The 25,043-nt window shown below is 38.9% G+C and overlaps 2 protein-coding genes across 7 annotated transcripts in view; one reads left to right on the top strand and one right to left on the bottom strand.

Moving 5' to 3' along the window:
- LOC140339046 (oocyte zinc finger protein XlCOF8.4-like) overlaps nucleotides 1–25,043 on the bottom strand; it is a 236,061-nt gene that overhangs the window by 145,535 nt on the left and 65,483 nt on the right. The gene's annotated exons all lie outside the window — the stretch shown is intronic.
- On the top strand, nucleotides 1,325–25,043 carry LOC140339109 (pulmonary surfactant-associated protein D-like). 3 transcript variants are annotated; one of them, XM_072423673.1, is made up of 11 exons: nucleotides 1,325–2,221; nucleotides 3,694–3,805; nucleotides 8,944–9,024; nucleotides 9,951–10,034; nucleotides 16,148–16,349; nucleotides 17,133–17,222; nucleotides 21,009–21,071; nucleotides 21,794–21,865; nucleotides 23,280–23,324; nucleotides 23,929–24,012; nucleotides 24,495–25,043. In XM_072423673.1, exons 5-11 carry the CDS (start codon nucleotides 16,166–16,168, stop codon nucleotides 24,872–24,874), a joined length of 918 nt encoding a protein of 305 aa, XP_072279774.1. In that variant the 5' UTR covers nucleotides 1,325–2,221; nucleotides 3,694–3,805; nucleotides 8,944–9,024; nucleotides 9,951–10,034; nucleotides 16,148–16,165; the 3' UTR covers nucleotides 24,875–25,043. The 3 variants fall into 3 exon arrangements, with proteins under 3 accessions (XP_072279774.1, XP_072279775.1, XP_072279773.1); XM_072423674.1 differs by lacking the exons at nucleotides 1,325–2,221; nucleotides 3,694–3,805; nucleotides 8,944–9,024; nucleotides 9,951–10,034 and adding an exon at nucleotides 14,595–15,494; XM_072423672.1 differs by lacking the exons at nucleotides 1,325–2,221; nucleotides 3,694–3,805; nucleotides 8,944–9,024; nucleotides 9,951–10,034 and adding an exon at nucleotides 14,597–15,512.

Here is a 25,043-nt window from a genome sequence, read left to right as displayed (position 1 = left end):
AAATCTCTGTCTTTGTTGTTTTTTGATCTAATTTTATGTAATGTGTAATTTATATTATTGTAACTAAATATTGGATTAAAGAGAACCTGTTTTCATGTTGCCTGCAGTAGGAACAGAGATGAGATACTTAGAAGAGGCAAAAGGGTCAGTTATTCCTTTAACTTTAACAGTCTCTTCTATTCATTTGGTGAAATCTCTATGTTCCTAGGTCTGTGCACCTGCTTTGCCCATTATGTGGAGCTTTTTATAGGTGGTTCCCGCTATCCTTGTGCTGTGTACTACAACAGCATGGATCTACCTTCAAAATGGGAGCTGATGGGATCACCAAGTATTTTCTTGGAAAAGACATTACAATGGCAACAAGTAATTGCTCAGGTTTTGGGAACCCCAATCCTCATTTGAAGTTAGCAAAAAGTCAAAAGTTTAGTGGACCAGATGAGTTTATAGGGAGTTTCTTCTTTCAGTAATATGATGGAAATACTCCTTGACTCTGGCCATAAGGAAATGTACTCAAAGTAGAAAGTTCTAGCTGCTCCAAAAACTGGAAAACTTGAATGAAGAGGTTTCTCCTAGCTTCTCAATGCCTCCTAACCACAAATTAATCAAAATTTATTATATCATTTGGTCCCAAGCATACCAAAGAATGAAGCACAATATTTATAAATGCCTAATACATTCATCTTAATGGTGTCACCTCTTTGCTTAGTACTTGAAGGCCTTAAATTGCATAAGTGACTACTTTGGATGGACAGTTGAGAGATCTGAAAGCATGCTTTAAGCAGCTGGAAAATGGTGAGTTGGTGACCTTCACCTGACCGATGTAAATCTTATGTTTAGGGGTGAAGGAGAGGCAGAAGATGCAGCTGCCTTGGGATCTTCAACAGGAATGGGAATAAAAGGGTTGGATCTGCAAACTATACTTCAACACTTGTCCACAATTTGTAGTCAGCAAACACTTTGTCTGCCCTATCTGATCCGCAAAAACAAGATTCTCAAAAGTTCTGAATATGTATCTTCTGGACTGTGTGAAGAGTTAAATATAAGGTATATTGGACATTGATGCCCAAATCAGCTCCTTTTTTACCAGCATCATCAATGCATTTAATATTTATTCCTTCACACCATCCAGTTTCAAGCCCCAATGATGACTTTCATGTCATCATTCTATTTGATTTTTGTCACAGTGTCTCGGGGCGGGATTACGGACCCTCCATGTCACCAGCCCGCTAGTGAGAGTGTATGGGATGCAGAGTGTAAGCAAGAACTTGGTTTCCTTCAGAGCCACTAGAGGAGAGGATGTTGCTCTGCAGACTGTTGCAGGTTGAGGCCTCCATGAATCCAGGGGCTGGTAACTGCTAACAGGTTAGGACCAAAGCGGAGTACATGTGAAGCAGAAGCGTAGTCAAACAAATGGGAGGTTAGAACAGGTGGCAATTAGGAGTAGTCAGACATCTGGGGTCAGTATTCCCTAAGAGCCAGGAACAGGATCAGGAGTGCAGACGGACCTGGAAGCAGAGCCTAGGGAAACTTCCTGTTGCCAGCCACATTTATAGGGGAGATCATGTGGCAAATGGAGATCAGGTGACCAGCAGAGTCCTCCACCAGAGGAAGTGCTGGTGCAGAGGCAGCTCGGATGGTTTTCACACCACTACCCGCAGCTTCTGTGGAATATTCTGATTCTCTGGGGTAAAGAGGCAGCTCTCATGGAGTCACATGACTAGGAAGTAACCAGGGGGTAAGATTTCTGCTGGCTGGCTGCGGAGTGTGAGGTGGGTGATACCGATGTGCACAGATTCCCTGGTTTTTGTAGTAAACTCAATTAAGCCTTCAAAAATGCTTCCTTTCTATTACAGCTGTTGCAGTAGTAAAAGGAGCAGCTAGAAGTGGAACCAAATCTGTGTCCTAATTGACATTGAAGCCAATTATACCGAAGCCGCATCCAGCTGCACTAAAGCTGGAGGTCAACTGGCCTCATCAAGGAACAATGAAGAGAATGAAGCCTTCTTTTCCCTCCGCAAGCAGGTCAAGCAGCATGCGTTTATAGGAATAAATGACATACAGACTGAAGGTGTTTTTACATATCTGTCTGGAGATGTCATCACCAACTTGAACTGGCGCCTGGGTGAACCCAACAACCGGCGCGGCAAAGAGGACTGCGTGGAGATACGTGAAAATGGAAAATGAAACGATGAGGATTGTGCTCAAAAACGATTTTTTATTTGTGAGTTTTAAATCAACACCAATATCTTGATTGTTTTCAACAATGCTCCTCTTGCACTCTTTGTAGACCTCTTTTCCAAAACCCAACTTTTATTAGTTACAAGGGCACAATCTTCCTAGTTCTATTCAATAAACAGCATGAATAAAATTTGCTTATAGTTTATTGGCACATCATGGCAGTGTCCCAAACCAACCAAAAATAATATTTTACATAGCAGGCTAAAGCTTGCTGAGATCTGCTTGGCTGCTAGAGTTTTCCACATTGAACACATATGATTTCAACATTACGTGAAAAATAAGTTTTGTTGGTGCTAGTTGACAATTCATTAATACTTGACCATTCTGTTGGATAAGCAAAGTGGTTCTGTACTCTTGCCTTGATTAGCATCTAGAATTGGGAGCTCAGAAAATGCGTCACTAGCTTAGGTCACGGAGCAGTAGTTGGCTGTCACTAAAAGTGCTGAATGTGGCTGCTACTTCTGTCTGATGAGATGGGAGGAAAAAGCAAAAAAAAAACACCAACTTGCTGGGATCTACCATACATAGGTCATCATTTATGTGGCATGGTGGCCATTCAGGGAAACCTCTATGAGCACCAAACAGTTCCCAGCATGATGTCGCTATTTTGAGTGGCTCTAATTCTCTGGAAGGTTTCATTAGATATAGTACTCCTACATTATATCGTGTGTGAACACTAAGGAGCGCCGTAATAGATTATTGTATACAACTGCTTGTTGGTTTAGGGTTGGGCTTAAGGCAAATCATAGGTACAAAAGTCCTAAAAGCTAATAGTGGAACGCAATCAAAAGAAAAAAATAGGGGGTGCTATCTGTGTTGAAAATACTTTGTGACTTTGTGAGAATATTTCATTCCAGTTCAAAAAATACACATTCAGGGTATCACTCAAAACTGGTATTTTAAATATTTACATATTTTCAATGTTGTCCGTAAAAACGCATGGACCATACCTCTACCATCATTTTTTAAACTATATTTTTGGCAAGGGCACAAAATTCCATATTTAGTTTGACCTATTATACCCCTGTAGACCTCAATAGAATTTGCTACCTAAATTCAGGTTTTGTGCATTTCAAGCACAATTTGACAACTCCCCAGTGAACTGAACCTATGCAGATTTGTTTCATTTTCAGGTCATTTTCTGAAACCACGTGTATAAGACAATGGGAAGAACACGTGCCTGCAAGTTTTCATAGCATCTTGTTTCATATCAATTATCTACAGAATACGCACTAAATTTTCTATTGACTGATGATAAATATTTGTCTTGGCATGAACGGTGAGCCATTTACTCAAGTACACATTCCTGACAGTGGTTAACCACTTAAACTTTGCACTTGTATGGACAACATAGTTTAAAAGTCACACCTTCATGCTACATATGAATAAAACAATCTATTGATTTCAATTCTGCTTAAGTGCTGGTATTGACAGAAACCATTCTGTATTTACCAGGTGGAGTAACATAATTACCCTTGGATTTATCTCCAAGGATACAAGGTTCCAATGCAGGCTGGATGTTACCTTGTGATGACCCTCAACTGGCAGTCACGTTCATGGTGGTGAGGTGGGTTTTAATCACTGTGTCCTTGTTTAGTAGATATTGCCTTACCCCAATGGAGACATGGATAATATGAAAAGCTATTAGCAGGTTATAACCTGGGACAGGAAGAGATAAAAGCACCATGAGCTAAAAAAAATCATATGAAGTGAACAGATAAACCTAACTTTTCCAATAACCCGGAGGTTGGTTAGTTCCACATATATCCACAGGTTCTTACCCTACCCAACCCAACCCAAAACAACTGTAACTCCAAAGCCTCCTCTGACCACAGTACCTTCTGTGACCAGATTGATCCTTTGACCCCTCTCTCTTTCTCAGAATGCAGTAAGACATTTCATGCTCTTAGGGCATGGGCCGGACCTAATACATAACGTGCAGGAACCAGGCAGGATCTAAAACCTGCCCAAAAAGTGTCCTTAAAACTCACTAGTATAGAATAAGACAGACTTCTAAGATCTTTAGATAAGTAAGAGCCCTTGAGAGAAGAAATTTCAGGAAAAAAAAAATTAAAGTTGCTCTTTGCTGGGGTGATTGGGATGGGTAGGTATCCAGTCCACCAAAAACCCTGTTGCCCGTTACTTCTAGTATCATAGAGCCTGATGTTAAAGGACCTTTTGAATTTTGTTTATTGTAAATATAAGTAGGTATAAGTTCTGGTTGTGTCACTATAGTACTAATTGTGTCTGAGGCTATGATTCTGGTTTCGGTAAGTACTGATTGTGTCTGGAGGCACCTAATGGAATCCAGTTTCTTTATGTCTTAATACAGCAATGGTTATCAGTTTCTGTCCAAGTGCCAATGGTCAGCATCACAAATACAGAAAGGTAAATTTACCTCATAGGGCACAAACAGACTTTACATTTTTATCCAAGCCTAAACAAATAATTTAAACATGGGTAAATCTCAAGAGTGAATTACATTGATTTTGTGCATAACCAATTTTTATCATTTATGGAGCATTTAAGTCAATTTGAACCCCCAGGCCAGATACTTCATTCAAGACTTTCTGTACACTTCCTCAAAATCGTTACTACAATGTCATGAAATACCATCTAATAGTAACATATGCCACCATAGCACATATCAAGAAAAACTTTTAAAGGGTAATGTAAGGCTGTATACACAACATTAGTCCAAACACACTAAAAATACCAATCATTCAACCATTGAGCCAAATAATGATAGAAAATGAAATGCTTTACAATCCTCATTTCCTTGTCAATAATTGAATTTTGATAAGGAAAATATTTAGAACTTTGAACTTTGAAGTCCTTTGTTTAAAAATTTTATATAAGCATCCAGCTAAGCGACAATATCCCAGAATACGGATGTAATCATTATTGGTGCCTTGGTAGGTGAGTCTCATCACACTATCAAGTTCTATTGTATTTATATCCTATAACTATGAAGAAGATAATAACTTGGTGAAAAGTTGGGTAATATTTACAAACCAGTGACTCTGACATTCACTAAACATTCACAAACCAAGTCCTAGATAGGGGAATGGGAAAAGATTAATAGGGTAGATGAAAGGAGGTTACAGTTGGGATAATGTCGGGGGGTCGGTTCAGTGATGTATGGAGGGGATATATTAAACAAGACTTTAGAAGAATGGATTACAAGGTTGACCTGTATCCTTTGAGTCCTTAAGGAGTAGTCTTTGAGGAGTGATATCTCCATCTCAATGTTAGGCCCGTAGTAAGATGTTTGGATTTCCAGGGCAAGATTGCATTTGTTGGACCCCGCATACCTCCCCCTAACCCTCCCTTCAACTGTTCTGAAAAAAGTCACCTCACCAGAGTCAGGGAGGGCACCCAAGATGGTGGAGATCTTTCATTACATGCTTGCTCCACTGATTTCAAGCTTTGCGTTAGATGCCATCTGCAGAAGAAGCTAGGTATTGAAGGCATCAACTGCCTACTATATTTATAGCAGGGTACATTAAAGTTATGTTCTCAGTGCAAAGATGGTAGACAGTATGGTTAAGGGCCTTGAGGGCTCCTGTGGGCTAGAGAACCCAGTGGACCTACCTTTTTCCTGATGGATAAATACAACCCTGCAGTGTTGCTAATGTCCTTGTCGTAGTAGCTTTAGGTCCATTGAGGCCTGTATTTCTCAGGGTGGGTTTCCTGATGGTAACAGGTCATCAAAAGTGTTGTTGAAAAGTTCAATCAGTTGAAGTTTGGTCAAAATTTTGAAAATTCTGCAACCTTTTACAGCTTAGAGAATGCTAACGTACACAGAAGGAGAACAATTAAGTGAAACTGTGACTGCTATATATGTCTTAGCTAGTGTTGTTGTTCGAATTCGGGTCATCCTAATGTTCGACCCGAATTTGGCCATGCAAATTCGGGTCAACCCAACCTTGCTGCATTCGAGGCCGCGAATTTGGCCCTCCCACAAGAATGACTCCAATTACCGTGTTTCCCCGATGATAAGGCAGGGCCATCAAATAAGACAGCCCCCCCTTTTCATGTTAAAATGAAAAATAAGCCCCCCCCCGCAAATAAGCCACCCAAAAAAAATAATTAAAATATTATACTCACCCGATACCCGATCCTGCGTGTGTCTGGCTGCAGCGTCTCTCTTCTCTCCTCTGCCAGCATCGTGTTTTCTCCTGTCTGTAAAGCAAAGCGAAAGAAGCCGGCACAGCGCCACCTGCTGTTCCCCTGTCCTAACTGCCGTGCAATAGAAAAAAAGCACAGCTTAATCAGAAGGGGAATTTGAATGACAGAGTGATCAGAAGGGGAGTTTGAATGACACAAGATGATCAGAAAGGGAATTTGAATTGCACATGAGTGATCAGAAAGGGAATTTGAATTGCACATGAGTGATCAGAAGGGGACAATGATTGGCACAGATTGATCAGAAGTGGACATGAATGGCTGTAGTCTTCTTCATGGGTAAATAAGGCATCCCCCTGAAAATAAGCCCTAGAGCATATTTTGGCCTTCAAAAAAAAATAAGACAGTGTCTTATCATCGGGGAAACAGGGTATATGTTTTGGTGTCTATTGCTTTATGCTTGTATTGGTTGATTTGTCCATAATATAATGTTGTTCTTAGTTGCATAGACATTTATGTTTTTTGCTGATAATTCACCTCATAGAACCTTCAAAGCAGTTTTATGATGGTTTAATATCTATAATTTTATAGGAATTATGTAATATTTACCTGGTTTGGTAAGCATATTAATAACCATCATAAATTCCTTTTTCTTACATAATCGTGTGTAAATATAATCTTCCATGACTTATTAGGTCCTCTTAGAGAACAAGGAATTGCTGGACCCCATGGAGAAAAGAGAGAAACAGGGGCAAATAGGGCTTCGGGTAACCAAGAATATTGTCTACTAAAAACCTCATTTTGGCTGTATGTAATGCATTATGGGATCGTTGACAATAGGCAAGTCAAAAGGAGAGAATGGGGAAATTTTTACCTTGTATTTTCAAAAGGTCAGACCTAGAAAGAATACAAAAGTGTAATCCTTTTTGTGAACCCTAATTACTACTTGACAGTACTGAACCCTGTCCACATAGATTATACATAATAGACATCAATAAGGCCCACTCTATGGCACACAGCTGAACCACAGAGTCCAAATGTTTTTCATATTCCATAATTTGCGCTGCAGTGAAGGCACATTCTAGTAAATCATAACCCGTCCTAGTTGATGTTTATGTATTCATCATTTCATACTGACCAATCATATTATAGTTTACAGATTGTAAAATATTGACCTATGAAATTTTATGTAAGTATGTATGGAATTAAGAGTGTGCTTATCCAGTTATCGGACTCTTGTAAATCATTCCAAACCACCACTACAGATTGGGTAGGGGAACATTGGACAGCCTCTCTGAGACTTCAAGGAAAAAAAAAGGGAAAAAAATTGTTGTGTCATCATTAGCACTAGAAAAATAGTTTTTAATGTTTTTTTAACTAATTATAATTGGGTTCCAGTGATAACACGATCCAGTGATGTTTAAAATATGACGTCCTCTGAGGATCTAGCCAGCAGTGGCCACTCCATATACAGCAACGGTTGCTCCCCACTGAAGAATGACAGAAGCCCCTGTCCTTGTGTTTAGTGGGAGCAGGTGAAGACAGCTTTCCCCAACTGCCACGTTCCCTGATTGGCTGAACCATTAAAAACAACAATGATGTGAGCGTTGTCATTATTGATTACATTGGTTTAGCTAGCCATGTACCGGTAACATGACAGCCAGAAAAAGCATTGTCAGGGAGAGGGTATTAGGGAAAGCAAAATACAAGCATACTAAACTAAAACTAAACTTCAATTATATAGCTTTGTGAACTTAGCCTTCTGTATAATAAACAATTGCTATGTTTTTTTTTGTAATAAATACTGCACTTGCAGATTGTTTAGGTCCTCCTGGAGAGCAATGAATTGCAACAAACCTCGGATACAAAACTCAGCATAAGCACTGTACAAAAAATCACAGCATATAAACTAATACATACAAACAACTCCATTAGCAAATGCTGACATTTTATTGAATAAAGGAATACGATTGTTAGGGGTACCATGGTAAATAGGGGTTATTATTGAGTCTGCTTTATCACCTACTGAGCATCAATGTCTACAGGCACTTACATTGGGTATAAAATTGTACATTTGGGATATTAAACATCATGGGCAATTGTTGAACTACGTTTATAGGGACTCAAGTTAGAGATAATGTGGCCAATGGGAGTTATTATTTGATCTACAACATTGGCCACTGAGTACCAATGTAATAGTGTCTCATATTAATGATTACATTGTAAATTAGAGTTATTCTTAAGTGTGGTATATGGGCAACTAAGCCCCTTTGGTCTGGGTTGGGGTGGTCATAATTTGGGTAGTCAGGCAAATGGGGGCTAACTTTATGTTTGCAACATGAACTGATGGACATCAATATTGATAGGGGCTCATTTGTCCATAATGGGAAAGGGTACAATGCCACTTTTGATATATGTAATGAGGAATGGGAAGTAAGAGCTCGAATCGACCCAATATTATGTGGCCGCGAATGGGGCTAAACACAAATCCACACTTTTTCAAAACATTCCAAAAGAATTTTACTCAGTTTTCATAACTTCCACTGCAATTAATATTTTTATATATTAAATGACTAGGTAAACCTGGACTACCAGGACAAACTGGACCTAGTGGAGAAAGCGGACCACCAGGACCAAAGGGAGACAATGGGGCCGCAGGTAAAGTCTACATTGTAGAGCAGAAACAATCATAACTCTCCTGCTAATTCTGGGTGATCTCCATACTACAATAGAAGTGTAGAAGTTTTCACTGACTAGTCCTAATGCTTTTATATAGATAAAATTATAGGGTGGATCATTAGAGCAGTCACCAGCAGAATAAAGAACGACCTGATTCCGAGTTCTCAGTTATACCTTAGTTAGAAAACTATGTCCAGCTCTGAAACCTTTTACTTACAAAAATATATTGATAAAATAGAAGTTATCCAAAGCAAAAAAAGTTGAATAAAAATATAAAAGACTTCAAGAACCCTGGGAGAAAGGGTAAGGGGTTTGACAGGTGTAGATAAGAGCAGTATTTTTTAATATGAACCCTAAAATGTATTGATAGAATTTCACAGTGATTGCCCTTAAAGGGTCCTTTTAAACAACCTCCACGTACCTGTCCTTTTAAGTCACAAGGGACCCAGAGGTCTAGTATTTTAAAGGGAACTGGACTTAGAAAGCTGTGTCCATAAGAATTCAAACAAAGGGCAAAATGATAGTATTGCTTCCCCATGTTAGAGAATCCAGCAAAGAGAACAATGACCACCAAAGTAGTGATGTTAATTATGGTCCACTATTAACTATCTTTGATTAAAATAAGATATTTGACAGATAGTTGTAGGCTATGTATATATATATATATATATATATATATATATATATATATTATATTTAATGCAAATTCAGGTAACAAAGCATTCTTCCTGAATGGGTGGGTAGCTTGCTTACATAATACTTGCTTACGTGTAAACTTTTATTTAACATTATTGAGAAACTTATCCAATTGCCTGCATTATGAAAATAATTGGAGTGACTGATATGGGTTTAAAAAGCCTATTTATACACACATTCACTTTATTGGTATCAACTCTTTTTTTTAGTACTTGAAGGTATTAAACCACAAGTGAAAGCGTTGGATGGGCGGGTGAGAAATCTGCAAGCAAACCTTGATAAGCAGGGAAAAGGTAAGCTAGGTGATTTTTATGTGGATGACCAATACCTGGGTATATATAAAAAGTTTTATCAAGGGTAAATAGAAGGGGCTGTTGATAAAAAGGCTGAATCTGCCATCTTTGCTGCTGAAATTGTCGACAACTCATATTTAGTCAAAGGTCTGTCTGCCCTTTGGGTGAGGGATTGCCCCAGTAGACATTGAGTTGAGATGTGAGCCTTTCCCAGTTGCCTTGTATGGGGAGAGATTTGGGGTACAGCAAAGTTGGTAGGGATCTGATCATGTTCTCAAGTCTTAAAGAGCTGTAATAAATAAGACCCATTGTATCTAGCTAGTGTTAAATAAGTTATGAATTTAACAGCCTCCCAATAAAATATTTTATTTTTTATCCATTACCCATCTTTACAGCCTTTGGGTTTCTAAAAGGAGTTGGTAAAAGTGACAGTAAAATCTACATTTTAAATGGTGTTGAACTTTATTCTGAAGCCAAAACTAGGTGTAGTAAAGGCGGTGGAAAGCTGGCCTCACCTAAGAGCAAAGCGGAGAATGATGTCCTCTTTTCCCTCTGCAAGCAAGTCAACCACCACACATACAAAGGAATAAACGACATGCAGAAAGAGGGTTCTTTTAAATATCTGTCTGGAGAAGTCATTACCTACAGCAACTGGCGCTCAGGTGAACCCAACAACAGTAATGGCAATGAAGACTGCGTGGATATATGGGAAACTGGAGAGTGGAACGATGAGAATTGTGGCCAAAAACGTTATTTCATCTGTGAAGTCAAGGCAAATAGCTTAATTCTTTACAACCATGCTTCTCTTGTTCTCTATGTAGACACATTTTATTCTCCTTCAAAACCTGATTTTTGTTAGCTTAAAAGTATTGATCCACACAACCGTAACCAATTAATAATATTAATAAAGTATGATGAGTGCAAAATGATTCGCCATATTTGTCACGGTTGGTTCCCTCATAAACCAGAAATGATCCACCATCAAAGGTTAGACAACATCTCGTTGGCTGCTAAAGGTTTGGTATCACCAGGAAAATGGGTTGGTTGACGTCTGTTTACAATTTGTTTACACTTGGCCATTTTTTTTTAAACCAACATGGTTCCATGGTGGCCTTATCTGTAATGAAGAATAGATTAGCATCTAATGAAGACTAGGATTCACATATGATCACGTCGGACACCTTCTTCCTGTCATTGTTTTACGTGTATGTAAGATAACTGACCATCAGAAAACAGAAATTCTTCAACCATCAGAAATTATTCAACAAAGGGGAAATCCACAAACTCAACCAATATAAAATTCAAATGAGTTTTTTTTATAAATCAAAGATTTTGATTGCATGAATTTAGTTTTATAGAAGAAAGAAGAGGACATCAGACAGGTCATCAATATCCTATAAAATCTGTTAGAGTATCAGTAATATCACTGCCGCAAAGTGACACCAAAAACATAACAGCCTGTAGTCTGTAGAACAAGTTCTAGTGGTCTCTAGAATTAAAAAACAGTGATACACAGGAGTTGTGGATATACATGGCATTGATTTGATAACTAATAAATGATGGGCTGACTGATGATGACCTGGGTCAAGGAAGGTGCTATCTACTGAAGGATGCCAACAAGCCAGGCAGAAATCAATGGAGATTGTGGGTTGGACAAAATCTGGGTGATTTTGGTCAAAGGCAGAAGGAGGATGATCATCTAGATGTAGAACTACTTATAGAGGCGCTGCTAGTTTGTTTGGGTTCTCCTACCATACCAGTTGTGATCCCCCAAGAACTGAAACCAACCAAACATGGTTATATGCCAACCTTATTATTAAACAGAGACCCAAAAGCCCTAAACTGAATGCTGGTCATGAAGACTTACATAGAGCTATAAAAACAATTTGATCACGACCCAATCAGCCCAAAAAACAGATAGTAGACAAGGATGTGTTAGTTCCCTCGGCCCACTTATGAGAACATGAACAAGTTATGTTAAATATGTTAAGTATGAAACAGAAACCTGCCATCTACCATTTGATCGTGATTAAAGTGTATATGCAGTACATTTCTGTAACTTATGCCCCCCATTTCTGGTGTTCAGTTACTAAATCCCACCTCTACAACAAAGTTATTAATTGTTCTGTAGGAGCTAAAACAGGTGGGTATCGTTCTTTCTTAAGTAGTTTTGGTTGGCCACCCTCTTAGTAAACAAGTAGAAATTAAATGAAGAGAAAAAGGGGAGTAGAGTTTTTTATGGATTTTTATGCCTTCTTGGTCTTGTACGATCCCCTGAGAAAGCCCACAGGGCAAAACACATCAGGACTTGAGCCCTTTCACATGAATGATACATACTTGTTCGTTGCTCATTTTTCAAAATAAACCAACAACTGCAATTAGAAGAGATTTGTCTAGTACGACATTCGACCCAACTCACTATGATGGTGACGTTGGAATGATACCTAGTCTTCTAGTTTATAGTGTACTATTGCAACATTTATAGGATTGTTGTAAATACACATGTACCTCTGTAATTACTACAAACGTTTATATAAAATTGTTTTTGTTGCCACAAAAACCCTACTCTCCTTTTTCTCTTCATTTCATTTCCAATTGTTCTGCAGTTCAAATTAAAAAAAAAACTAGGAGGACCTGTTGGAGTGCTCAGCATTTTTATATTTTAGGGGTTATGCAACAGGAATTTGATATATTTGTGTAGTGAAAAAGATGGGAGACGGGTTATTGAGGGTGAACCAAGATACTCCAAGACCAGTAGAACAGGATTGTGAGTGGTTTTTGTCTGGTTCGTAAATTAAAGATTGCGTCTTAGTGTTTTATGGGGGTTGTATTACACATGGCATCAACTTGATAACCATCAAAGGAACGATGGACTAATGATGACCTAGGTCAAGGAACTTGGCCAGGGTATGAAAGTGCTATGAACTGGAAGATGCCAAAAAGAAGAGCAAAATCCAATGAAGATTGTGGATTAGACAGAAAGTGGGGAAAAGGGGTTTGAGCACACCTAAGAAGGGAATGTGGGTGTGGGTATGTTGGGCAATCTGATCTATTATAAAAAGGACTGCTAAAAGCTGCCTCCTTGAGCCCATCCAAAATACAGGAAGAAGGGGACAGACTTTCTGTGTAATGTATCATTTCGTTGTTTTTTTTTATGCTGTTGCTTATTGCCTATTGTAGTACTTTTGCTATTATTTTTACGGGGATTCCTATTAGAGCTCTACCAGTTCAGCCAGAAAAAGACAAAACAAAAATTCTCTCAGGACCCCTTGGAATAAAATAGGATGCGGGCACAGGATATAGGGCAACTTTTTATGATCAAGTATTTTTTTTTTGCACCAAGGTATAGAACAGATATACAAAATGCCTCTAATGGTATACAGGTAGTATCGGGGGTTACATATGAGATAGGGACTGTGGGTTTGTTCTTAAGTTGAATTTGTATGTAAGTCAGGACAGGTAGCTGTGTTTGATATGCAAAAAGAAACAACAGCAGAGTTTGTCTTGGTGATTAAAGAGTTGCAAGATGTTGTAGAAGAGCTCAGTCCTTAGGATCACCCACAACCTCAGCTATGTTTAGCAAAAGATTTCTTCTGCAATTCATGCAAACCGCCCCCCCTCCCCCCATCAAACCTCCGTCCTGCACACAAGCAAGCAGGGAAGCCCCGTTCGTATCTAGGAGTCGTCTGTATGTCGGATGTCCTTAACTCTGGGACTATCTGTATTGAAAAGAACCAGGGAACCAAAAGTTTATTGCTGGAGTTTATAAAAGGGTATTTATAATGCAGTTTATTTAACATTCACATTCATCAATGTGGTAGGTGTTTTCCATGGAAATAGTTGATTCTCATGTAAAAATTATAATATATGATAATCAATCCCAGTTATAACACAGTATCATTCTGGTAGTACAGTAGCACTATCTTGCAACTATTCAGAAGTCTAATAAACAGGGATAAGTCAGGACCAGATGCAAAGGGCCAGTAGCCAATGGGCAGGAACTCCATTCAGGTGCAAGTCAGGTTGACAGTAAGTGGTCAGTGTAGTTCAAAAACAGTAGATGATGGTGGTCTGAAAAGGACAGCCAGGGTCAGTAACTTGCAACCAACGCAATACAGAAGGATAATCAAGAGGAAGTAAAGGAACATAAACTGGGTCAATACAACGCATCCAAGGTCACTCTTCAGGCAGAGGAACATTTGAAGTCCAGAAATTAAACAATGAAATGCTGAGCCAGCTTAATGCCGTTGTGGCATATAGGTGAATGTATAGCATGCACAAGAACCTGCACACGCTTGGGTCAAGACGTACATGTTGGCGACCCATGCACTGATGTATGAATGTGCTCTTGAGTCAAATGACTTCTCTACCACCGTCATGAATGGGGATCCTGAGGAGGGATGGGGACAAGGAACTGAGTTTAGTAATCATCTACTTAAGGACAGGGATCTCTGCCTGTAATACCACTAACTGATAGTGGAGAGAGAATGTCCAAAAATTTAGCTGGACAGACAAACAGGCATATCATACATACAATCTTTAGTGCTATCACCTCCACTTCTGGCCTGGTTGGCAAGTCACCTATGGACCTAGGGATGGCGGGTAGTCACCCCTTGCTTGGTCAATCATGTATGGATCAAGGAATGTCGGTAGGTCACCCCTGCTTGGCCAATCACCTATAGATCCAAGAATGATTGGAGGTACACCCGTCTTTGCCAATCACTCATGCACCTAGGGATGGTGGGAGGTTTACCTCCTGCTTGCCCAATCACCTATAAATCCAGGGATGGTGGGAGGTCACCTCCTGCTTGGCCAATGACCTATGGACACAGAGATAGTGGAAGGTCACCTCCTGCTTGGCAAATAACCTGTGGATCCAGGAATAAGTGGGAGCTCACCTCCTGCTTGCCCATTCACCTACATATTCAGGGATGGTGGGAGGTCACCTCCTGCTTGGCCAATCACCTATAAACACAGAGATAGTGGAAGGTCTCCTGCTTGGTAAATAACCTGTGGATCCAGCAATACGTGGGAGGTCACCTCAGATTGCCCATTAACCTACATATTCAGGGATGGTGGGAGGTTACCTCCTGCTTGGCTAATTAATATAATATAATATAATATAATATAATATATTATATGTATTGTATATAACAAGTAATGTATACAATACATATAAATAATATACCTCCACTATTGATTCTGAACAAAAAGAAATTCCAACCATTCAACCATCCAAGTAGTTGACAATAACTGTGTGGAAATGTAATCCTTTAAGATCCTCCAGGGCTGGTTTACCGGGGAATATTTGCAGATTGAATTTGGGTGTATTTGTTTTCAATCTTTTATTTACTCCAGATTGTGCAAGTCAGTAAATAGCGTAGCTATATATATATATATATAGAAGAACATTGGGGTTGTCCCATCACACCAGAGAGCAGAATCTCTATTGTACAGCTGGTAAGTAACATCACACTGGTAAGTCTTATTCAAATTATATTTATATTCAATTCCTACATATATACAAAAACAGAATGGTAAAAATTAAAAAGTAGGTCAAAAATACCTTCAAAATGTACACGTGAAAATTTGGCTCAGACACAGGCAAAATTTTCATCCTAATTGCAAAGTTCCTGAACATGGCATTGTCACCAAAATTGCTGGTGGGGAAGTGGTGGAAATATATCTAAAGTGAAAGAAATTGACGTCTTATGGCTTAAATAGTGCATTTTGCACACTATATTTTACATTTCATTTTTAAAAAAAAATTTTTTTTGTTTTGTCTTTTTTAATTTGGTCCACCCAAGCCCCCTTTCTTCCCTTAGCAAGTTTACTACATTTTGCAATAAACCAGTTGACAGGGCTTAAAAAATAATCATGTTTTCCAACTATACCTATTATATTTATATATATATATATATATATATATATATATATATATTAATAAACAGGATTTATATAGCGCCAACATATTACGCAGCGCTGTACATTAAATAGGGATTGCAAATGACTAATACAGACAGTGATACAGGAGGAGAGGACCCTGCCCCGAAGAGCTTACAATCTAGTAGGTGGATATATATATATAGTGAATGTGTTTTTCTCTCCTATAGACCATCTGTATTTGGAATATGCTGACAATGAAGGTTCTTTGCCTACTTCTGCTTCATTTGGTTTTCGTGACTCCGGATGAGAAGATATGTCTTGACCCTGATAAGAATGGCTACTCCATCATCACATGTGGTGCTCCTGGGAGGGACGGTCCCCCAGGCCTAAGAGGGCCAAATGGAGAAAAGGGGGAAAAGGGTGACCCAGGTAAAAAAAGAAGAGACTTCCTGGTACTCACATTGTCCAACACTTTATTTGGGACCTACTGATGTATTTATATGATGGGGCACACAACATGAGATTGCATGCTCCCAACATGACTGAAGAGCATAGAATCTCGAGTACTGCGTTCAATATCATACTGATATTATTGATATATAGATCAAATGTGTGACTCTTTTAATAATTGTTGATCATTATGGTTTATACCCCACAGTACCCTGCACTTGCTTGCCATGGTGGTGGTAGGTATGGGAGGACCTTACATCAAGGCCCTGAGATCTGAGCTGTTTATTGGAATAAATGGTAACTTCTCAGCCTTGATTCTTTGCAATAACCACCTTTAGATGGATAGTGCCCCTCCTAAAATGTGATGGTTCTTAGCGAAACAGCCAACAAGCTATATTGACCAGGTGGTTCTGGTGACTGGGCCAAAACCATCTCAAGCATACCAGTGTGTGGTCCTGATCTCAATGAACCCAAACACAAGTCTATACAAGCGATTTTGTTGGCCTGTGGGTGGCTGTGTATGGTTGGCACAAACTTTTTGATATCTATTTGTTCCTCAGAATGTACTCTATAAATGGGAATCCCTGTCTTGATTCTCTGCACTATGCTATCTCCTGTTCCATCTTTGATTTAGACATACATTATGAGAAGATCAGTAGGGAAGGTCCAGTCAAACCTTTGCTTTGGGGCACCATAATCTGTAGTTAGACCTCCACATAAGATGAAGTTCACATTGACTCTCTACATGTATTCCATGACTAGGTCTACCTGGACCACCTGGTAAAAATGGAAAACCTGGATCAAATGGAGAACAGGGGCCTCCAGGACCACAAGGAGACAGAGGACTTCCAGGTAAACCCTGAACTTTAAAGTCCTAATTGTAGTCCGAAGAGTCTTTTTGGTATTAGTTGTGTAGTTGATAATTAATCTTAATCCTAAAGTCAACCACTAAATTGTACAAAGAATACATTTGTTTGTGTATAAAGAATACAACAACGAGAGGGAACGAGGATTGTTTTGGTCCTGTATATTAAAAATATACAAGGATTATATAGTACAATTGGTGTATTAAAATTATACAATCTTATGTTAAACCACTTGTAGGACCCTTCCTCCAGCTGTATTACATTCATACAGTGAGGAGGGGTCTTTTTTCTTCAAAACTAAACAGTGGCGTCTATTAGTGCTGATTGGTTCCTACGGTATGTTACTGTTTTTTGTCCCTTAATTCCTGACGCGTTTGGCCCTAGAGGGCTTCTTCAGGGGATTGGGAAACCTTCAAAATTTTAATAAAACATCATACAATCAGAACACAATACAAAGTAATAAAGTTGTATATATCACATGGTCACATGACCTCCTATACAATATAAAACAAATTATAAGTGTTATCAACATTATATATTATAGCATCATATCCATAAAAACTTATAGATATTATATTTATGACAAATTACATATATAGAACTTACTTTGTATTTGTTAATACTTGATCACAGATAACATAGTAAAATAACTTATGCTTGCAATGAGTGGAAATGGCAGGTTTAACAAGCTGACCCGCTATGGAAGGAATATTGGCATTAACCACCTTGGGGATACAATTTAATGATATATAAATATATATGTCTGAAATATCATATCAAAATAAACACCTTAGATTTCACTTATTGTTATTTTCTCTTATTGATGGTTACTGCTTAGGGGATCTGTTTAACCACCTGAGCGTTACACTGAGGTCTAGATTTCTGTACCAAAAGTGATCCACTGTTTTTCATGAAATTTTTTTTTAAATTGTAGACCTGTAACTTACGGAAATATGTCTGAACAGGGGTTCTAGTAGATAATATGAATATAAAAAATGTATTTACTTTTATTTTATTTTTTTTTATTTTTTGTATTGGATTGGATAGGGAGTTTGTATTCAATCCAATACAAAATGAGCGTTTGAATATACCAGTTATGTAGTTTGTATTAATTTTATATTATTTTGTATTGGATTGGATACGCAAGTTTGTATCCAATCAAATACAAAATATAAATTAGAATTTCCAAGTTATTTACTTTTATTTTATTTTTTTTTATTTTTTGTATTGGATTGGATAGGGAGTTTGTATTCAATCCAATACAAAATGAGCGTTTGAATTTACCAGTTATATACTTTGTAATTATTTGAATTATTTTGTATTGGATTGAATACAGGAGTTTGTATTGAATCCAATACAAAATGTTTAAATGAGTTTCAATTTGAATTTCCCGCACATGCGCCGACGTCATCACGCACGCAGGGAGAAGCCGTACGTTTTTTTTTTTTCCGCCGGACGGCTTCTCGTTTTAGAGATCATCCGGCGCTGGAAGAAGAAGGACGTGGATGATCAGCGGGACCAGGTAAGAAGCCGGCCGGCAAAACACAAGATGCCGGCCGGCGGAACACAAGATGCCGGCCGGCGGAACACAAGATGTCGGCTGGCTTCTTACCGGTCCCGCTGGCACCCGACGGAGGACACCCGACGCTGGAGAGGGAGATCGATGGACGACGATCGACGGAGGACGACGCTGGAACACGAACACGACTCTGGATGAGCACAGCGGGACCAGGTAAGTAAGGATGGGAAAAAACTCGGGGTTAACCATCCTAGCCATTTTTTTTTGCCCGTACGAAGGTCGGGCTTAACGGCTAGGAGGTTAAACCTTACTATATTATTGTTATTATTTTTAATAAACAGGATTTATATAGCGCCAACATATTATGCAGCGCTGTACATTAAATAGGGGTTGCAAATGACAAACAAATACAGACAGTGAGGCTGGAGGAGAGGACCATACCCCAAAGAGCTTACAATCTAGTAGGTGGGGGAATTACCACACAATAGGGGGAGGGGAGATACTATAACTCATGTAAAATCTGTAATATATAGTGATAAGTTCTCCGTTATTAGTATCTTGTTTTCGATTCTCTTAACAATATATATTATATCCACTATGGGGCCTACCTGCAGTATATTCCTATGTGATCAAGGTTAAGCTGTCATATATTATTGCGTTGGTAGTAAAATGCACTCTAGAAGTGATAATATTGAGCTAGCCATTCTGAATAAATGTTTAAATTTTATGAGTATAAACCTTCCTCATATGAGTAGGTGTGCTCCAGCTTTTATTTGGAGTATTACGCATGTAAGAAAGTTTTTGAACTCTAAAAGAGAAGAGGGGTATTCAAATCCCATGACAAAGTATTCAAAGGATTTTAGTTAATCCACGCTTAATAACGAGGTGATACCTTGTCAACTTTGTGATGGTTACCGCTTATAACATCCGTTTAAGTATTGCGGTAAATTGTCTAAATTCTGTAATATATTACGATAAAGTATATGTTGCTTTTAATTATCCTAACAATGAATATCATATCCACTAGGAAGCATACCTGCAATATATTCCTATGTACTCAAAGTTGAGCTGTCATGTATTCTTGCATTAGTACTGATGTATACTCTAAAAAATGAGAAAATACTTTGGTTACACTTATAAAATATTAAACGTGGACCAAAAGGAGAACAGGGGCAACCGGGATCACAAGGAGAAGGTAAACCCTGAACTAAAAAAAGTCCTAATTGTAGTCCTAAGAGTCTACAATACTCTTATCTTTATGGAACATTATATTCATAAAAATTTTATTCTGTATCTGTTTTTCGGGTAAAACATTTTTTGAAGTTAAATATTAATTTTTCGATATGAGAGTCACTGTACATATTGTAATAAGTACTTTTCATATACTCACATAGTATGTCTTAACTTTCACTGAGGAAGCCAATAGGGAGAAACATCACGGGATTAATGAGACTTTTGAAAGTTAGCAATATATCCTAACGACTAAAAGAACTTTTCAGCTTGTTAACTGTTATAGGAACTTTGTCTATTGTATAGAACATTGTTCCATCAAATCCCACCTCTAAAACTGGGACTGGAAAAATTGTAATCTTGGATGTGTAAATCTACCTTACCTACCATTGTTATATTTGTATGGAATGAATCTAATATAATTGTTTTCTTTGCCTACTGTCTGTCTTTCTCTTTATTTTTATACCTGATCTATATAACTAGGGCTGGGTGATTTTTTAAGACTGAACAAATAGGAGGCAACTGTAATCTTTTTTTGCACACTACTGGTTCCTCCAATTAAGCCCCGTACACACGTCAGATTTTTATCGCCCGATAATCGGCATCGGCCAGATATCGGGCGAAAATCTGCCGTGTGTACAGTCAGTGTCGTCCATCGTCCGAACGACCGTCCTGGCGGATCCGCGGATGATGGACGACGACCGATTCTAATGCAAGGGAAGGGGGAGAGCGCGCAGCAGGGTGCCGCTCCGTCGCTCTCCCCCTCCCCTCTCCATAGAGCAGAATGGTGCTGTATGTACAGCACCGTTCATGCATCGTGTGGTCCCTTTGTCGTTGGAAAGGATCGTGAAAGATCCTTTCCAACGACAAAAATTGCAAGTGTGTACTCAGCTTTAGTCATGATTAGTCTGCATTGCACAGAGACCCAGTGATGATATCATGCTAATGGTAGGGGAAGGGGGTCAAAGAAGGCAAAATATTAGCAGATTTAACCTCAGCTTTTACTTTCATAAACCTGATTAGGTCCACCTGGAGAACAAGGAATAGTTGGACCCCCTGGAGAAAAAGGAGAAACGGGAGCACCAGGTATTTGGAAACTTTATTTTACTGGTAAAGTAAATGTCCTCTGCTCATTTTATTTACTTGTCCTAAAAAACTATGATGAAGATATCTGGAGAGGATATGCACCATAGCTGAAAATGAACTGGTATAAATACGTCTGCAACAAAGGCCATTGGGTGTCTAGGTGTATGGAGATCATATTAGAAGTAATATGGTAAAAGGGCTAGGTCGGTAATATATGCCAGTGGACATTAGTGTTTATAGGGGGCTCATGTTAGGGTTAATATGGTAAATAGGCTATTCCAAGATTTGCAATATAGTCAATGGGGTCCCTATGTTCATACCGTAGGAGCTCATATTATTTGCAAGGTGATAAGCAAGGGTTGTTCTTAGACATGACACGTAGACTATTGGCCCCTTTGTTTTTGAGGGATCATATTAGGGGCAATGTGGTAAATGGGTGGTTATTAGTAGGTTTACAACATAGGCCTTGGACTAGGGGGCTCAGAGTATGAATGTAATAGGGGGCTTATATTAGGGGTATGATGTGGTAATTGGGAGAAATGATTAGTCCCCATTTTCCATACAATTGTATTAGCAGGTTACTGTTGTGGGGGTACAGGGACCCAAATAAAGTTTTGCTCTGGTGTTTTGGAAGTTGTAGTTACCCCCAAGGCCTTGTGAGTTTAAGATTTTGTTCCATATGGCATTCTCATTTTCATTAACTATATCTCATGATGTTTTAGGAACACCTGGTACACCAGGTGTCGCCGGACCAGAGGGCGCAAAAGGAGAAAAGGGAGATATCGGGCCTCCAGGTAATAAAGGAACTGCCTGAATTTATTTATGACACATATTTCAAAATCGGAGCAGGTTTATTTCCTAGGGATCAAAAGGTTTGGTGAAAAAAATTAAGAATAAGAAAAGTCAATGTTTTGAAGCAACTCCACATTTGACCAACTTGCATTTCATTGTATCCGACAAAAGATTCAATGATATGGTACTTTGCCGAAGCTTCCATGACATAGTACCTCCCAAAATCTTTTATGATTCGGTACCTTGCCAAAGGTTCTATGACATTGCCACTCCAATGTGAGGCCTTGAGTCAAATACCAATGCCTTATCAGACATGAAAGTCTTCACCTAAAGACAAACCCAGGCTCAGCCTCAAGAGGCCCATTGTGCCATCCCAGCACAGGTTGCCCTGAGATTTCAGTACGCAAAAATCGTAACTAGGGGTTTAAAGATTGGCAAGACTGGTTGGTCCACTTGGTCTGAGACCATACGCATAAAAGTGACAAGGTGAGGTATTCAAAGGGTAGAGAAATCTCAAGGTGGGAATATAAGTAGAGTTTGGTCCAGGTTGGAGGGTCAGGTGAGGCAAAGGTCAGCAACAAAGATCAAACAATAATGCACCCACAGAAGGACAGGAATGAAGCAGCACAGTATGGAGTACAGGAAGGGGAAAAAATCAAAAAGCAAATAATGGGAACTTTTGGGAGTGCAGACAGGAAAAATAGAGGTGTGGCAGTTAACAAACCCGAGTGCATGCCCGAGCTTAGACATGGCACTTAGGACAATTACCTGATTAGCCCATTTCAAAAAGTGTTTAGCAGAGGACAAAAGGACAAAAGTTTTAAAGAAAAAACAACGGAGAACTCACAGGACTGGGAACTGGGAAGGATTTTTTGTGGCAAATTGAACCAGGGTTTTTTTTTGCCTTCCTCTGGATCAACTTGATCAAATGTCAATAGGATTTTTATCTGGGATGTGTTTAATTCCCTAGTGGTTGAACTTGAAGGATTTAAGTTTTTTTTAACCTGACTAAGTAACTAGTTTGTATTGCCTGTGGTCTCTCTGTTGACTGTCCACCAGCAATGAGACCAGTGAGCAGTAATGGTATCACAAAATCTCCCCCAAAATCTGGTGTGACTAGGAAGCAATGGCAGCAGAGCCTTAGCTCTCACGCTACAGATAAACAGCTATAAGGCTTAAGGCGTACCTAGGCACAAGAAGTGTACCAATATTTTTAGGAGGAATTTCAGACAAAAGGTATGTTTTTAGGAAACTTATTAGGTTCATTTAATATTTTAGATGTTCCCTATATCATACCAACACTTCCCCTTGTGAGTTCTGTCCTGCTTTAGGTTCCATTTCACCTTAGATGTATGTAGATATAACTAAGTGGGTTTTGTTTAACTAATTCTCTCATTAACTTCTGTATATGATTAGGACCACCAGGACCCCAAGGAGAAAGAGGAGAAAGCGCCCTTCCAGGTAACAAGGCATTTTTCTTCAAAGCAAGAGTAGCTTGACTACATAATTACTGATTTTCATTCAATATTAAAATGAAACTGGTTTTCTTTTATGTACATTATCATCAGCAAGAATAAACTTGATTATAATTCTGATTTTTTAGTGTTGGGTAGATACTAGAGACAATGGCCTTTCATGGGGATTCAATTTGTAGGATCTTTGTTTAGGCCCTTCATGTTTGCTGTTGCCATTATGAAAGGTTCCCACAATCCAAGAATCATGGATTCACCCAAATTGTCCCAGGTAGACAGGAACATGGTGAGGAACTATGGCAGGAAGGTCCCACTTGTGCTGGTTGATCGTTGGAGTCATCACTGGAGTTCAAGGAACCTTCTAATGTTGGTGGAGATCTATGTAAATGTTCTGGAAGCAAAGTTTTACTAAATAGCGGTCATACTCCCTAATGCTGAAAGCCAAGCCATAATAATATGCAAAGTCTATACACCAAATGTTCAGTCCAATAGAAACGTTGAACTTGGTGACAGTCAAATATTTGGTAGACCAGACTTGTCTATTCACAAATACCTGATACCTTAATTTTATTAGAAATCTTTTCTTTCTTTAGTAATTGAAAGTATTAAATTGCAAGTGACCGCTTTGGATGGACGACTGAGAGATCTGCAAGCAATCGTTGAGAAGCAGGGAAACGGTTAGTTGGAATCTTTATTTATGGTGTTTATTAATATATTTTGACTACTACTAGAAAGACGTGTTTTAATCCCTTGACCATCATCACTTTTGGGACGTCACTTCAAAATATGGTAGTGAGTAACCCCATTCATGTAGAACGGAGCCTCTGATTGCCCATTTAGGGTAATTACGGTACAGTGATCAAAGCACTGATCACCACCACTGTTAAAAGTGAGGACAAAAAAATGGTAATGTAAATTCAGGTCCCCAATTCTTTATAAATATAACCCATGGATCTTTTGCTTTTTGCAATCTGAGACATCTATGCACCAATTTCTACATAGAGGTCATCGATGATTGCCTCAGGCCATAGGCAAGCCATAGCATGGCACAGATGTCCCCCATATAGGATGCCTTCAACCTAATACAAAGGGGCAGATATTACGGTTAACTTGGATGTAAAAATCCTAAAATAAAATATACCCCCTTTTCTTGTTACAGCTTTTGCCTTTTTAAAAGGAGGCGCTAGATATGGCAACAAAATCTATATTTATAATGACAAAGAAATGACCTATTTTGATGCCAAAGCCATCTGCACCAAAGCTGGAGGTCAGCTGGCCTCACCAAGGAACGATGCTGAAAACGAAGCCATCTTTTCCATTCGCAAGCAGAATAACCGCCACGCGTTCATGGGAATAAATGATATGCAGACAGAGGGTACTTTTAGATACCCATCTGGAGACGTCATCAGCTATACCAACTGGGGCCCAAATGAACCCAACAACGTGGATGGCAAAGAGCACTGCGTGGAAATACGTGACACCGGGAAGTGGAATGATGAGAATTGTGCAGAAAAACGCCATTCTGTTTGTGAGTTTTAAATCAGGGTGAATAGATTCTTTAAACCCATGCACCTTGTTGTTTTCATCTTTAATCATCTTTCACAAACCAAACATTTGAATTCTACAAGACTTTGATTTTTTTGTGTGCTTCCAATTAACCTGAATCAGTTCATATTCTCCTGAAATTCAATAAATGTATGCAACCATA

Source organism: Pyxicephalus adspersus, chromosome 10 (genome assembly GCF_032062135.1).
Source record: "Pyxicephalus adspersus chromosome 10, UCB_Pads_2.0, whole genome shotgun sequence".
Taxonomy (NCBI): Eukaryota; Metazoa; Chordata; class Amphibia; order Anura; family Pyxicephalidae; genus Pyxicephalus; species Pyxicephalus adspersus.
This window is presented reverse-complemented; position numbering and strand designations above follow the sequence as displayed.

What these genes read in the sequence shown, in the direction of transcription:
- LOC140339109 (XM_072423673.1), top strand. Translation starts at nt 16,166, where the DNA reads ATGCTGACAATGAAGGTTCTTTGCCTACTTCTGCTTCATTTGGTTTTC. An exon ending in GGGGGAAAAGGGTGACCCAG is followed by an intron (nt 16,350 to 17,132) that starts GTAAAAAAAGAA and finishes TTCCATGACTAG; the next exon opens with GTCTACCTGGACCACCTGGT. An exon ending in AGGAGAAAGCGCCCTTCCAG is followed by an intron (nt 23,325 to 23,928) that starts GTAACAAGGCAT and finishes TTCTTTCTTTAG; the next exon opens with TAATTGAAAGTATTAAATTG.